The sequence below is a fragment of the Jaculus jaculus genome, chromosome 5, assembly GCF_020740685.1.
Source record: "Jaculus jaculus isolate mJacJac1 chromosome 5, mJacJac1.mat.Y.cur, whole genome shotgun sequence".
Lineage (NCBI taxonomy): Eukaryota > Metazoa > Chordata > Mammalia > Rodentia > Dipodidae > Jaculus > Jaculus jaculus.
In genome coordinates, this window is record NC_059106.1 from 53,622,286 (window position 1) to 53,636,267 (window position 13,982).

General features: G+C 51.5%; 1 protein-coding gene across 1 annotated transcript in view; it reads right to left on the reverse strand.

Moving 5' to 3' along the window:
* Kif17 (kinesin family member 17) overlaps nucleotides 1-13,982 on the reverse strand; it is a 30,718-nt gene that overhangs the window by 14,154 nt on the left and 2,582 nt on the right. The window contains exons 2-6 of the mRNA XM_045149088.1: nucleotides 12,468-12,614; nucleotides 11,615-11,716; nucleotides 6,126-6,315; nucleotides 1,183-1,635; nucleotides 804-1,029 (exon numbers count right to left, since the gene is read on the reverse strand). Of these exons, the coding sequence (XP_045005023.1) occupies nucleotides 804-1,029; nucleotides 1,183-1,635; nucleotides 6,126-6,315; nucleotides 11,615-11,716; nucleotides 12,468-12,614 (1,118 nt within the window). The remainder of the gene's footprint in view (nucleotides 1-803; nucleotides 1,030-1,182; nucleotides 1,636-6,125; nucleotides 6,316-11,614; nucleotides 11,717-12,467; nucleotides 12,615-13,982) is intronic.

Consider the following 13,982-nt stretch of genomic DNA (forward strand, 5'->3'; position numbering starts at 1 on the left):
GGCTGCCCCGCCACCGTGGAAGGCTAGGCACATTAGGTGCTGGCTGGGAACCTGCTGGCAGAACCACCACGTCTTCCACTCTTGTCTCTCTCAGCCTTCTGCTCCAGCCTGCCACCTCACCCTGACCACCCCAAGGACACCAGCAGAGAAGTGTGCCTCACATATGGACACTTTCACATGTGCCACACTCTCAGCTTAACAGAGAAGATTCTCAGCCCCCCAAATCTGCCTTGGTCACGGCATCCTCCGTGGGGGTCTTCTGATTGGCCACATCTCCTTTCTACCCAGTGTGCCTGTCGGCCCTAGCCCGTCTCTCTCCCTCAGGAGGTGAGGTCCCTCTGGAGGCAGAGCCTGAGTCTGAGTCATGTGTGTACCCAGGGTCTGTGCAGAGGGGTACTCCAGGCATGTGTGTACCCAGGGTCCATGCAGAGGGGTGCTCGGTGAACTCCAGATGGATGGGTGGGTGGGGAGATTAGGACAGAGAGTGAATGGGCAGATATGTGGAGAGTGTGGATGAGGGGATTAGTTTGAATGGGTGAAGGGCTGGGGGGAGGGAAGAAGAGTAGGTGGACGGGTGTGTGAGGAGCATGTGGGAAGGCAGGGGTAACTGGCGGCTGGGTGGGTGGTCAGATGAAAGGGGTGTGTGGAGCAGGTGGACAGGAGGCAGGTAGGAAGGAGGACTGAGGGGTCAGTGATCCTAGGCTCTTCCGTGCTCCCTTCCCTGAGAGACAGAGGCACAGAGGAGCTTGGAGTTCCTCAGGCCCTATGGGCCTGCATTCCAGACCTGGGTTTCTCTAGCTGACAGATGACAGCCGAGCATGTCTGGGTGCAGAGCTGCCACAACAACAAGGTGCCTCATCAGGAGGGGGTGGAACGCAGGGAAGTCGAGTCCCCCTGATGCTACCATCACGACGCTGCTGTCACTGAGGCTGCGAGACAGCAGCAGACAGGGGGATGACAAGTGAGCAGCCACAGTCGGGGAGTGGGTGGTGAACCAACAGCTGCTGGGAAGGTCAGGCTGGCCTATTCCTGGGGCCCCAGGCGGGCAGAAGACAGTGCTCCTGAGGCCGGCCCTGAGCTGAGTGGTCAAAGGATCTGCCCTCAGGGAATCAGAGGTGGTAGGGACATTTCAGTGTGTGTGTGGGGGGGGGGTTCGTGGCTTGACCCCTCCTGCTGTCCCACCTGACAGGTGGCCAGGGCCCATCTGCTGGGCCAGGATTGCCTTCAGCCTCTTGATCTCCTCCTGATACTGGCGGAGGAGGGCATCCTTGGGGTCCTCGTTGATGCGCGGCTTGTTCTTGATGTTCTTGGCCCGGTTGGCGTAGCGCAGCGTGCTGAGGGACTCGTCGTAGTTGTTGTCAGCAGGGGACAAGCAAGCCACCATTAGCGTCTTCGTGTTGCCGCCCAGCGAGTCCTGTAGCAGCCGAGTCAGTTTCGAGTCGCGGTAGGGGATGTGCTTGCAGCGTCCATCCACCAGGGCTGAGATGACATTGCCCAGCGCCGACAATGACAGGTTGATCTTGGTGGCCTCCTTCAACCGCTCCCCCGTGGCCCCAGTCTTGGACTGTCGCTCGCTACCAGCGAGATCCACCAGGTTGAGCTTGCCCGCACAGAGGTGGTCCTTGCCCCGCTCATCTGCGGACAAGCAGGGCGTGAGGACCAGGTGAGGACGGCTGGTCATCAGGCCCTGAGAGCCCGCTACCCACCCAAACAAGGCTTCCCTTCAGCCTAACATTAGCCTGTGAAGGACAGGTTGTCTACCACGGTGTGGACAAGGAGATGAAGGTCCAGAAAGGGCACGGAATTTGCCCAAGGTCACACAGATGCCAGAGGGGAGAAAAGACTGAAGCCCAAGGCTGCCTGACTCTCATGAGCAAAAACCTATTCTCTGAGGGCAGGGGGATTTCTTTTTTAGGGTGTGGGAAGCTTGAAGCAGGGTCTCACTCTACCTCAAGCTAACCTGGAACTCATTCTAGCGTAGGGTAGCCTTGAACTTACAGCAACCCCTCTACCTTAGCCTCCCTAGTAGCTTGATTACAGGCCTGAGCCACCATTCCTGGCTGTCAGCAAGTACGGGGTTTTGTGTTATTTGTTTTGCCATTACAACAGTTCCATCAAACTCCTTGTGAGGCCAAAGGCAGAGGATGGGTAAGTGTGATGATGATGAGAAAAATGTCTCCTTTTATGCAAAAAGCAGCCATTTTGGAGACTCTTGGATCTGGCTCCCAACACGGCCCTGCCTCCTCCTCAGTGTGTGACGTTAGCAAAGCCACACCCCTATCTGATTCTTAAACCTTCACATCTACAGAGGAAGGGTAGGGTTCACTAGTCCCCCAGTAGGGTTGACTGTTGGCAGGCATAGAGTCCGTTTTAGTTGACACACACATTCTCCAGAGCCCCTCCCCCAGGAACAAGGTTCTGAGTGTGGAGATGACATGAGAGCCAGGGCACTAGCTGAACAGCTTTTGAAGTCACAGCCCTCGAGAGTCTCCTCTTCTATCCCTTAGTGGCTGTGAATCTCAGAGAAGTAACTTACCCCTTGACCTCCTTGCTCAGCCCAACCCTCAGAGAAATGGGGATAAGTCTCAGCTGGAAGAGTCCTTGTATCGCTGAGATCTGTAAAGGGTGCCTAACACATGTGAGGGCAACAGAATGACAGCCCACTGTTCTCAGTGCCACCCATGGTTCTGCCATCACCAGACTACCCCATTCCAACTTAGCAGTGGCCTGTGCGCAGACTCGGAGCTCCTGCTTGCTGAAACCAAAACTGGCCTGAGTTATGTGAAAGTAACCCAAAAGAGAAATAAAATGTGTGCGGACATTTGGTAGAGATGTAGTGTGCAGAGCTTTGGTCTATAGGTTCTTATTTAAAAAAAAAACAAAAAAAAAAAAAAAAACTGGAGCCGGGTGAGGTGACGCAGGCCTTTATTCCCAGCACTCGGGAGGCAGAGGTAGTGAGGATCACTGTGAGGCCTTTAATCCCCAGCACTTGGGAGGCTGAGGTAGGCCACCCTGAGACTCCATAGTGAATTCCAGGTCACCCGGGGGTAGAGTGAGACGCTACCTCAAAAAACCAACCAAACAAAAAAAACTGGGCTGAAGAAGTGGCTCAGCAGTTAAGGCACTTGCCTGCAAAGCCTAAGGACTTGGGTTTGATTCCTCAGTATCCACGTAAAGCCAGATGTTCAAAGATGGTGTATGTGTCTGGAGTTTGTTTTCAGTGGCTAGAGGCACTGGCATGCCCATTCTCTCTCTCATAAATAAATAAATATATAAATAAATTATATGTATTTTAGAGCCACATGTCTGACCTGCCGGGCAAGATGTGTGCACTGGTCTAACAGCAGCATTGTGGTTATGGAGCTAACCCATCAACCACTTTCGGATTGGATATGAGGCCCGGCTGAATATTCCACAAACAGAATTCATACCTGGTACTGTGTACCTGGTTGAAACCTCATGGCTGGAGGGGTCATAGGCCTTAGTGGAAAAGCTACTACTGTTGGTTCGCTAAACAGACATGCTGTGCCCATCAAACTGCCCTCTACATATTTATGTTGATACCTATAGATGCGGATGCTTTCAGCTTTTGTAGAGAAGCTGTGTTTTGCAGTGGGCAGCAGAAACTACCGAGACTCATAATTGGTCAAAGCGCTGAAAATAAGTGACCATTGATGTTCAGCCCTGAATGGCACACCTACGCCACCCTCTTCCACACTCAGGGAGCACTGGAGAGGAGGGGTGGGAAGACTGCAGGAGCTAAAGGAAGGGGAGGAGTGCTGTGGAATGCCGTTTTCCAGACACGGCACGATGGCTGCACTCATGAGCTCACAGCAACTACGTTACTTGCATAAAACAAGACCTGTACAAGATGGGGCCTGTCAACATTCGGTCCTGAGAGGAGGCATCCATGAAGCTCCATCCCTCCCTGCAGAGATACTGGCAGTTAATGGTTGCTGAGAGAAGGAGAGACATTTTCTTCAGTGGCATAGCTGCTGGCAAGTGATTCATGCTCCAAAAATAACCCCTCACCCACACCGAGCAAGCAACCTTAATTAAACTCAGGTCACCAAAAAAAAAAAAAAAAAAAGACATGAAAGTAGAAAGGGAGCCAGGTGTGGTGGTGCAGGCCTTTAATCCCAGCACTTGGGAGGCTGAGGTAGGAGGATCGCTATGAGTTTGAGGCCAGCGTGAGACTACCTAATGAATTCCAGGTCAGCCTGGGCTACAGTGAGACCTTACCTTGGGATAAGAAAAGAAAGAGGAAAGTAGAAGAACTAGTTAACAAAAAGAAGGGGTTCAGAGGGAGTAGGGAGGGGATGAGAAGGTGATGTAGGTGAATATAAAGAGTGTGTGTGTATATCAAAATGTCAAAAAAAAAAAAAGAAAAAGAAGGCTGCAGAGATTGCTTAGTGATTAAGGTGTTTGCCTGCAAAGCCGAAGGACCTCAGTTAGATTCCCCAGGACCCACATAAACATGCATCTGGAGTTCATTTTCAGTGGCTGGAGGTCCTGGCACACCCATTGTCTCTTTCTTTCTCACTCAAGCACACCCATTCTCTCTTTCTTTCTCTCTCACTCAAGTAAATAAGTATATTTTTTAAATAAAAGAAAATAGGCTTGAATGGTCTGGATATCCATGACCTCACAGTGCCTGACACTAACTATACAAGACCATCATAAGAAGAGGAAAAGATCATGACATAAAAATAAAAGAGAGACTGATTGAGGTGGGAAGGGGATATGATGGAGAATGGAGTTTCAAAGGGGAAAGTGGGGGGAGGGAGGATATTACCATGGGATATTTTTTATAATAATGGAAGTTGTTAATAAAAATTTGAAAAAAAAAGACTTGAAAATTTTGAAAAATTAGACTTGATTGTTAATGATGAGGAATGTTTAAGTATCAGTTTGTCCCTCAAGCCCTCTTGCAAAGTCAGTAAGTACCCACAGAGCTTCTCCCCCTGCCTGCTGACCAGTCCACTGCCCAGCCTCCTGCCACTCCCCTGGCCAAACAGTATGAGGCTGTGCCCACAATTCATCTTGTCCTCCCGAGATGGGCATCCCTGAGGACACCCATGTGGATAACCCTGCAGCCAACAAGCTGGTCAGGGCTGTGGTCTGAGGCCAGGTCACCCAAGTCAGTAACTAGAGGGTGACTATATCAGCCCTGGGCTTGAACCTGGGTCAGGAGTTTCCTAGAACTATGCTCCTATTCCATGCTCTTTGGCATTCTAATCATGACCGACAACAAACTTGGACTCATCTGCAGTGTTAATGGAAAAGCCAAGGTACCGGGCAGCCCTGGGTTTAAATCCCAGATCCTCTGCTTCAAGGCCATGGGACCCTGAATAGGCAGATTTCAGAAGCTCAGCATCTTCATGTGTAAAAGAGAAATGATACTGCCTCCTCTAGCGTGTCCATGGGGTTACACAGAATGAGGCTCCCTACAATAACCATGGGCTTCCCTGATCCTCTTCTCTTTCTCAACAACTCTTCCAGAAAGAGGCAAATGAATGGAGAAGAGCAGAGAACATTACTGAAAGAGAAGAAAAGTCATGAGCTCTGAGAGACATTCTGGGGGCAGACCCTTGGTAGCCCAGTTGGCATTTTACTTGTGACAACTCAATTATTTAGTAAGATCTGGAGCATGCTAGGCAAGTGCTTTACTACTGAGCTTCATCCCCAGCCCTGAGACCTTGATTTTCCCATCTGTAAAACAGGGATGCCAGGTGTGGTGGCTCAGTCCTTTAGTGCCATCACTTGGGAGACTGTGGTAGGAGAATCTCTGTGAGTTTAGGGTTAGAATTAGACCCTGCCTCAAAAAACATGGGGATAACATTAGTGTCTAGCTCATGGGTTTCAAGGAATCAATGGGACTTTGCCTGATACACAGCACATGTTGACTGTTAGCTACCGTTATTATTACTGATGTTGCTGTTGTTGACTGAGGCAACTCGGCATAGGGAGGACCCTCATCTGTTTTCTCCAGGCGGTCGGAACATCTCTACCCAGTTTCCTATGGGGCTCGCCAGGCTCTAAGAGGAGAAGCACCCAGCTGGTGGAAGGAGGAAGCTCGTTGATATTGTCTAGCACGACCCCCTCCCCCGCAGCTGGCCTCATACCGACGGCATAGATCTCAATGCTGATGGTGAAGATGGAGTGGGAACGCGAGGAGTCCTTGTTCATCAGAGTGTAGCCAACAGCACGGTTCTTCCAGCCAGTCTCCATGACACGCTCACACTGGGCCACGCTGTGCACCGTGTGCATGGACAACCCCTTGACGTATACTCCCTTCTCAGGGTGCTCCTTCAGCTGCAGATAGGAGATCTGGCATCACGATCCCCGAGGAACCCAAGAGAAGGGCACGGCCCAGGCTGGCTGTGCCTGCCTGTAACCACCTCAACCACCGTGTTACAGACAGGACACTTACTCCAGCGGGACCCACTACCAACCTACCGCTGCCTCCCACCTGTTGGGCAGCCTTGGGCCAGCTACTTAACCTGAACCTTACTTTCCACATCTGTAAAATGGGCATGAGTTAGCTATCTCATAGGGCCATGGTAAGGGTTCAGTAGCACAAGGAAAACACAAAGCTGAGCAAAGCTTAGTGTGGTGGCCAGGCATGTGGTTAAGAGCCCCATAAATACAGATGCTATCCACGTTGTAATTGTTAGAACTACTACGGTGAAAGTGGCTTCCAGCTGAGACCCTCTGCTCCAGGGGTTGGCCCAGTAGCCATCCAGGGCTCTGAGTGCTATTTCCTTCCTCCTGGTCACATGGCTCCTGATGGCTCTCCGTTGTCCCTCTGCAGCCGTGGGAGCGTTCCCAGACCCTTGCATGGTGGCAGGCGGAGGGCCACTTGCTGCCTGAGCTCCCTTGCTGGTCCAGAGAAGATGCTGTGTATCTGGTGTGTCCGGCTCGCTTTTCAGCAGCCAGAAGACTTTGCTTCTCTCAGAGCTGGACATGAAGTGTGTTTCAAGTGCAAGAGCAAATAAAACCACACTAGCAGAAGCAGAATCAGGGCCGGGTGTGGTGGTATACACCTGTTATCCCAGCACTCCGGAGGCAGAAGAGGGTCATCACTGAGTTCCAAGGCCAGCAGAGGCTGGGCTACACAGTGAGACCCTGTTTCAAAAGAAAAAGATGAAAGAGGACTGGAGAGATGGCTTAGCAGTTAAGGCGCTTGCCTGCAAAGCCTAAGGTCCCAGGTTCGATTCCCCAGTACCCATATAAGCTAGATGCACAAGGTGGTGCATGCATCTGGAGGTCATTGGCTAGAGGCTCTGAAGCAACCATTCTCTCTTTCTGCCTCTTTCTCTCTCTCGCTCAAATAAATGAATAGTTCTTAAAAAAAAGAATGAAAAGAACAAAAGAGCAGAATGAATTAGGACAATGGGTGTTTGCCTGCCAAATGCCCTGTTGGTTGGAGTTGCCTCAGCTGTGAAACAGGGACAATGAACCCCAGCTCTGCAAGATGCTGTGGAGATCAGGAAGGACACACTGAAAGGCAGTACCGAGAGGAACTCAACAGGGCTCCGTGGAACACAGGCCCTGCGTAGACTAGGGAGTTGTCTCAGGAGCTTCCCACTACTTTCAGTCCTGCCTCCCACCTCCTCACACCCTCAGGGGTTCCTCCTGCTATTCCTACCCCACTCCACCCTCCACCACCAACGCTGGCCCTTGGGGGAGGGGTGCTGAGTGATGGCTGGCAGCTGTCAGGTCTGTTCCTTGGTAACTGCTCCTCAAGGCTGCAAGAGGCCAGAGCCAGGTTACCAAGACAACCAGCTGGGATACATTAGGGATGGAAGGGGCATGGGAGCAGGGGTGTGACCGAAGTCCAGGCCCAGGTCCATCTCAATGGGGGACTACTACACACGGTCCCACACGCAGGTTAAAGGCCCATGGCAGCCCCTGTGGACACCCTCCTGCCATGCTCCACCAAGTAGTGCTGTGGAGTGGGGCTCATCGTGTTTGGGGGAAGGGCGCTGTCAGTTGGAGTTCCCAGACTGCTTGCTGGTCTTTGCTCACTGATTTGCCTCTAATTATAAAAGGTTCTAGGGGGGCAGGAGTGGTGGCACATACCTTTAATACCAGCACTCTGGAGGCAGAGGTAGGAGGATTGCCATGAGTTCGAGGCCACCCTGAAACTAAATAGTAAAGTCCAGGTCAGCCTGGGCTACAGTGAGACCCTACCTCAAAATAAATAAATAAATAAATAAAATAAAGCAAGCAAGCAAGCAAAAATTACTAGGCTCTGTGTTAAGCACAGACTAAGAACTTGTACTGTGGAATGGAACCCCGGGGTTCAAGTCCATATCCACCCTATGTGCCCTTGGGCTGGTTACACAGAGGTACCCGGATGGTGAAAAAGGATGAGCATAGGATCTCCTCCCACCCATCATCACCCATGAAGCAGCACGTCAGAAGCTTGATGCCCTTGGGGTGTTTCATGGACTGCCCATCACCAGCAGCCGAGGCAGTGGACAGTGGGCTCTCTAAGCAAGTGTAGCATTGGTATGGATGGAGTCCTTCCCAGAGTCCAGGGTAGCAAGGAGGGCCAGAGAGTCCACACTGCCCCACCATGGGTTGGTAGAAGGTCTCTAGCTGGCAGGGCTGTGACCTCTGTCTGGTTCCCTGGCTGGGGGCTGAGCTGTGACTCATCAGCTCCCAGAGGAGGGGGGAAAGCTGCAGGCAGGGGGCAGAGGTCCCTGTTGGAGAAGGTAAGGGCTGCTGGGCTGGTGTGCAGCCAGCTGCAGTTAGAGGCGCGGAGATCCTGGCTGGATGGGTGGGAACTGGGGGAAGAGGGAGGAAGCTTCCTCCACAGATCTGAGGCAGCCCCTGGCCTGGCACAAGGCACCCACAGGGTCTTCCTAGTAAGCCTTTGCCTCTGATTGTCCCTCTCCCTTCTGGAACTCGAATTACTGGCTTGTTGATGTTGTGGGGGACTTGGTCAGATAAGAAGCACCAGAGCTGGAGGAGGGGCCCACTGATACCGCCACACAAAACTGGGTCAGCATCTCCTACTGGCCTCTCCTCCTTGTAAGAGCACCAGATGTAAGACATGACAAATGCCTCCCCACAAGGTCAAGACATCCCAGCTGAGTCTAGCCTGGCCACTCACTGCTCACTGGCTGTCCAGTCGTGTTCTATCTGCCTGCCTGTCTCTGTCTCTCCTTCTCCATTTACTTTTATGTTTGTTTGTTTTTGGAGGTGGGGTCTCACTCTAGTCCAGGCTGACCTGGAACTCACTAAGTATTCTCAGAGTGACCTCGGACTCATGGCACTCCTCCTACCTCTGCCTCCCGAGTGTTGGGATCATGGGCTTGTGCCACCATGCCCAGGCTAGCAAGCATCTTGACCTCACTAGGCTTTCCAAAGAGCCATCCCGGCTCTCCTACCTAGACAGAAACCTCAACATTCTAATTTGGCTCCCCGGTGCTGGGGAGTGACTGACATCTTTCATCTTGAGTCTCGTTTCGGGACAGTTTATGAAGTGTGCGTAAGGTTATCAGCTTAAGCCAAACCCGCCCTTCTCTGTCTCCACTTGGAAGCCCCATCATTTTCTCTGACTTCATCTCGATGGCATGCCACAGCTCCGACACTGGACACCTAGCAGGTGCCAGGCCGCATAGCATCTCCCATCCTCAATGTCACTTTCAGAGTGGACCAAGATCCCAGAATCTGAGCTCCAGAGCCATGTGATGAGATGAGGTATTTGGCGTCTAGGAGCCTGAGTGAGGGGCCTGAGTTCAAGGCCAGCGAAGCCACTTGTTGCACTGTAAAACTCGTCAAGTCGAGCTTTTCTCTGTCTCCCTTGCACCCTAGCAAATTACAGATAATATTTACCCAAAAAAAGTTGCTCTGAATATTAAAAGGGATAAGGTGTCTTAAAGAGAGATGGCTTAGGAGTTAAGGCATTTGCCTACAAAGCCAAAGGACCCAGGTTTGATTCCCCAGTACCCACATAAACCAGATACATGCACAAGGTGGCACATGCGTCTGGAGTTCAGTTACAGCAGCTGAATGCCCTTGTATGCCCATTCTCTCCTTCCCTCTCTCTCTTTCTCTCTGTATCTATCTATCTGCCTCTCTCTCACACATAAATGAAATAAAAACAAAAGAAAAGAAATTAGCCAGGTGTGGTGGTGCATGCCTTTAATCCCAGCACTTGGGAGGCAGAGGTAGGAGAATCACCGTGAGTTCGAGGCCAGCCTGAGATGACCTAGTGAATTCCAAAAGTCAGCCTAGAATAGAGTGAGAGCCTACCTTGAAAAAAGCAAAAAAAGAAAGGGCCTCACTCTAGCCCGGGCTGACCTGGAATTCACTCTGTAGTCTCAGGGTAGCCTCGAACTCACGGTGATTCTCCTACCTCTGCCTCTCAAGTGCTGGGATTAAAGGCGTGTGCCACCATGCCCAGCAATAACAATCTTTTTGAGACAGGGTCTCATGTAGCTCAAGCTGCCTCAAGTCTGTACTTCAGGATGTCTTTGAAGTGCAATTCTGCCTCCACTTCCCAGGTGCTGAGATTATAGGTATGCACTACCACTGCTGGCTTTCAGAATGGGAAAAGAAACTCTTTCCTGAAGCAAAATCTAACACAAAACTCCATCTGGGCTGGAGAGATGGCTCAGCAGTTAAGGCGCTTGCCTGTAAAGCATGATGACCCAAGTTCAACCCATGTAAGTTTTACCCACGTAAAAGCCAGATGCTCAAAGCGGCACATGCATCTGGGTACATGCGGTGGCTAAAGACCCTGGTGTGCCCATTCTCGTTCTCTCTCTCTTTCTCTCCCGGGTCTTTAATCCCGGCACTTGGGAGGCAGAGGTAGGAGGATCACTGTGAGTTCGAGGCCATCCGGAGTGACCTAGTGAATTCCAAAAGTCAGCCTAGAATAGAGTGAGGCCCTACCTCCAAAAACAAAAACAAAACAAAACAAAACAAAAATCCTTGGCTGGAGGGATGGCTTAGCAGTTAAGGCACTTGCCTACAAAGCCAAAGGACCCAGGTTTGATTCCTCAGGACCCACGTTAGCCAGATGCACAAGGTGGCACATGTCTGGAGTTCATTTTCAGTGGCTGGAGGTCCTGGCGTGCCCATTCTCTCCCCACCCTTTCTCTCTGTCAAATAAGTAAAATAAAAAAAAATTTTAAAAAGTCCCAACTCTAGCTAAGTATGATGGCGCATGCCTGTAATCCCAGACATAGGAGGCTGAAGCAGGAGGACTGTGAGTTCCAGGCCAGCCCGGGCTATGAAATTCTTATCACCAAAAACAAACAAAAAGTCCCTACTTCTTTGCCCGGGCATGGTGGCGCATGCCTTTAATTCCAGCACTCACAAGGCAGAGGTAGGAGGACTGTGTGAGTTCGAGGCCACCCTGAGACTACATAGAGAATTCCAGGTCAGTCTGGGCTAGAGTGAGACCCTACCTTAAAGAACCAAAAAAAAAAAAAAAAAAAAAAAAAAAAAAGAAAAGAAAGAAAGAAGAAAAGAAAAAAGTCCCTACTCCTGTCTGAATCAGCCTGTGTGCCTCAGGATGCTCTCGCTGTGTTCCTGAGGGAGCCCCGTTTCCTCCTGCTGGATGCCCTCTGCCCACACGGGGTCTGGCACCCACCTCCAGTTTCTGCTTGGTGTCAGTGCCCAGCAGGTCACGGACGTCTTCATTGTAGATCTCCAGGTAGGAGGCTCGGACCAGGAACTTGGTGTTCTCTGCACACTGCAGGAAGTGGACAGAGCACAAGAGATGTCTGATTGTCAAGCCTACCTGCTGCCTAGCTCTACAGCCAGGACATCATGGAGGAGGAGGACTTCAGGGCCACAGGCGCTCCCACCCACACCTTGCCCTGCCCATCCTGCTGGCAAGCTCTCCCTCCTCCCCATCTTGGGTGTCTCTCTGTCTCCCCAAGCAGCATCATTCTCATACGGCTATCACGTGGGAAGAGAAACAGAGGCCTCTCCACTACTCAGGAGAAGAAACTGAACAGCCACAGTTCCACCAGTCACCGCCTGGGCCAAGCCCTGGCTTTGGGAGGGTGAGAGGGTCACCGGTAGCTCTCTCAGCCCCTTGAGTTCCCTGGAAGTCATCACAAGGACAAGGGACTGGTTAGTCGAGGGTACACGAGATAGTAAAGGGCTCCATACAAGCGTTGGTCTGTGGCCAGTGTACAGTAAAGGGGGCGCCATGGTTGTCATAATCACATCCGGTCAGGGTATTCAGTCATTCCCTCCACATGAACTATCAGGTAAATGCTATAATGCAAGAGCAGGAAGAGGAAAACGTGCATCTGGTCCAATTTTCTGTTTTTTTCCCATCACGTTTTTAGAAAACAGAGCCTATCTCTGCTGACCAGTGCCAAGCCAACACACAAGGCTGGACTACAACGTCCCACAGTCCTTACCAAGGTCACAGGTGCCCTGAGAACCGTGTATGGCAGAAGACCTGTCCCTTCCCTGCACAAGGCCCATACCTGGACGCTCTCAAACACATGCTCAAAGGCTCTGGGGATGATGCCTCTCTGGCAGGGGGGGTCTTGCAGGCCCTGCATGGTGAAGGACTTCCCGCTGCCCGTCTGGCCGTAGGCAAAGATGGTGCCATTGTAGCCTTCAGTGACTCCCTGTGCAGGAGGAAGCCAAGGCCCGTGCTCAGCTGAGTAGACCCAGGTGTGCAGTAGGAGCCTGTCTCACAGGATCAGGGTCCCTGCCCGGGCACCCAGCTTTACTCTCCAGTAGTAATGGGTAGAAGGCTGTTACCATGTGCTGCGGAGCCTGCCCACCTGGTTCAAATCCTACCCCATGCTTGTTTTGTTCTACCGGCAGTGTTTGGGATTGAACTCAGGAACTCACTCGCGCTGGGAAAGGATGTGCCTCTGATCCATCTCTACTCTTCACTCTGCGCCCTTGGACGGGTCTTCAGCACATTAAGCCTCAGTTTCTACATTTGCCATTAACGCTAGGAACCATACCCCTTCAAAAGCTGCTCATAGCTGGGCATGGTGGGGCACACTTTCAATCCCAGCACTCAGGAGGCAGAGGTAGGAGAATCGCCCTGAGTTCAAGGCCACCCTGAGACTACATGGTGAATTCCAGGTCAGCCTGAATTAGAATGAGCCCCTACCTTAAAACCCCCCTCAAAAAAAAAAAAAAAAAGCTGCTTACACACCAATATCCCATGCCTTCATACAGCAAGTGCAGGCATAGGCAGGTGCTTGCTAAATGCCTGGAGTGTGGGGAGAAGACACAAGAGAGTCTTTCTTATTCAGGCCAGGGAGGCATGGAAGGACGCAAGTTCAGCAACAGGTAAAGGTAGGGCATGCCAAGAAGAGGAGCAGAAAAGGTGGCACACACCTTTAATCCCAACGCTCAGGAGGCCTAGAGCAACAGAGCAAGTTCCAGGTCAGCATGGGCTATAGGGAGACCCTACCCCAAAAAAAGAAAAACGAAGAGGGACAGAAAAATGTGGGAAGAATAAAGCAAAGCCTTCTGTGCAGCAAACATGGGGTACAAGTGGAGCTGCCAAGAGGGAAGGCGTGGACTTGGGGACATGAAGAGGAAGGCTGTGGGGACAGCTTGCTCACACACAGAGGAGACAGCAGGTAGAACAGGGGCATGGAGGAGGAGGAGACTGGAAAGAAAGATGAGACAGGGCTGGAGAGATGGTTTAGCAGTTAAGCGCTTGCCTGTGAAGCCTAAGGACCCCGGTTCGAGGCTCGGTTCCCCAGGTCCCACGTTAGCCAGATGCACAAGGGGGCGCAGGCGTCTGGAGTTCGTTTGCAGAGGCTGGAAGCCCTGGCGCGCCCATTCTCTCTCTCTCCCTCTATCTGTCTTTCTTTCTGTGTCTGTCGCTCTCAAATAAATAAATAAAAATTGAAAAAAAAAAAAGAAAGAAAGATGAGACAAACCGGGTACCACTTCTAAGATCTTTCCTCATTCACTGATGTATTATACAACCTATGTGCTGGCTTTCCTATACCAGGCCCCATGTT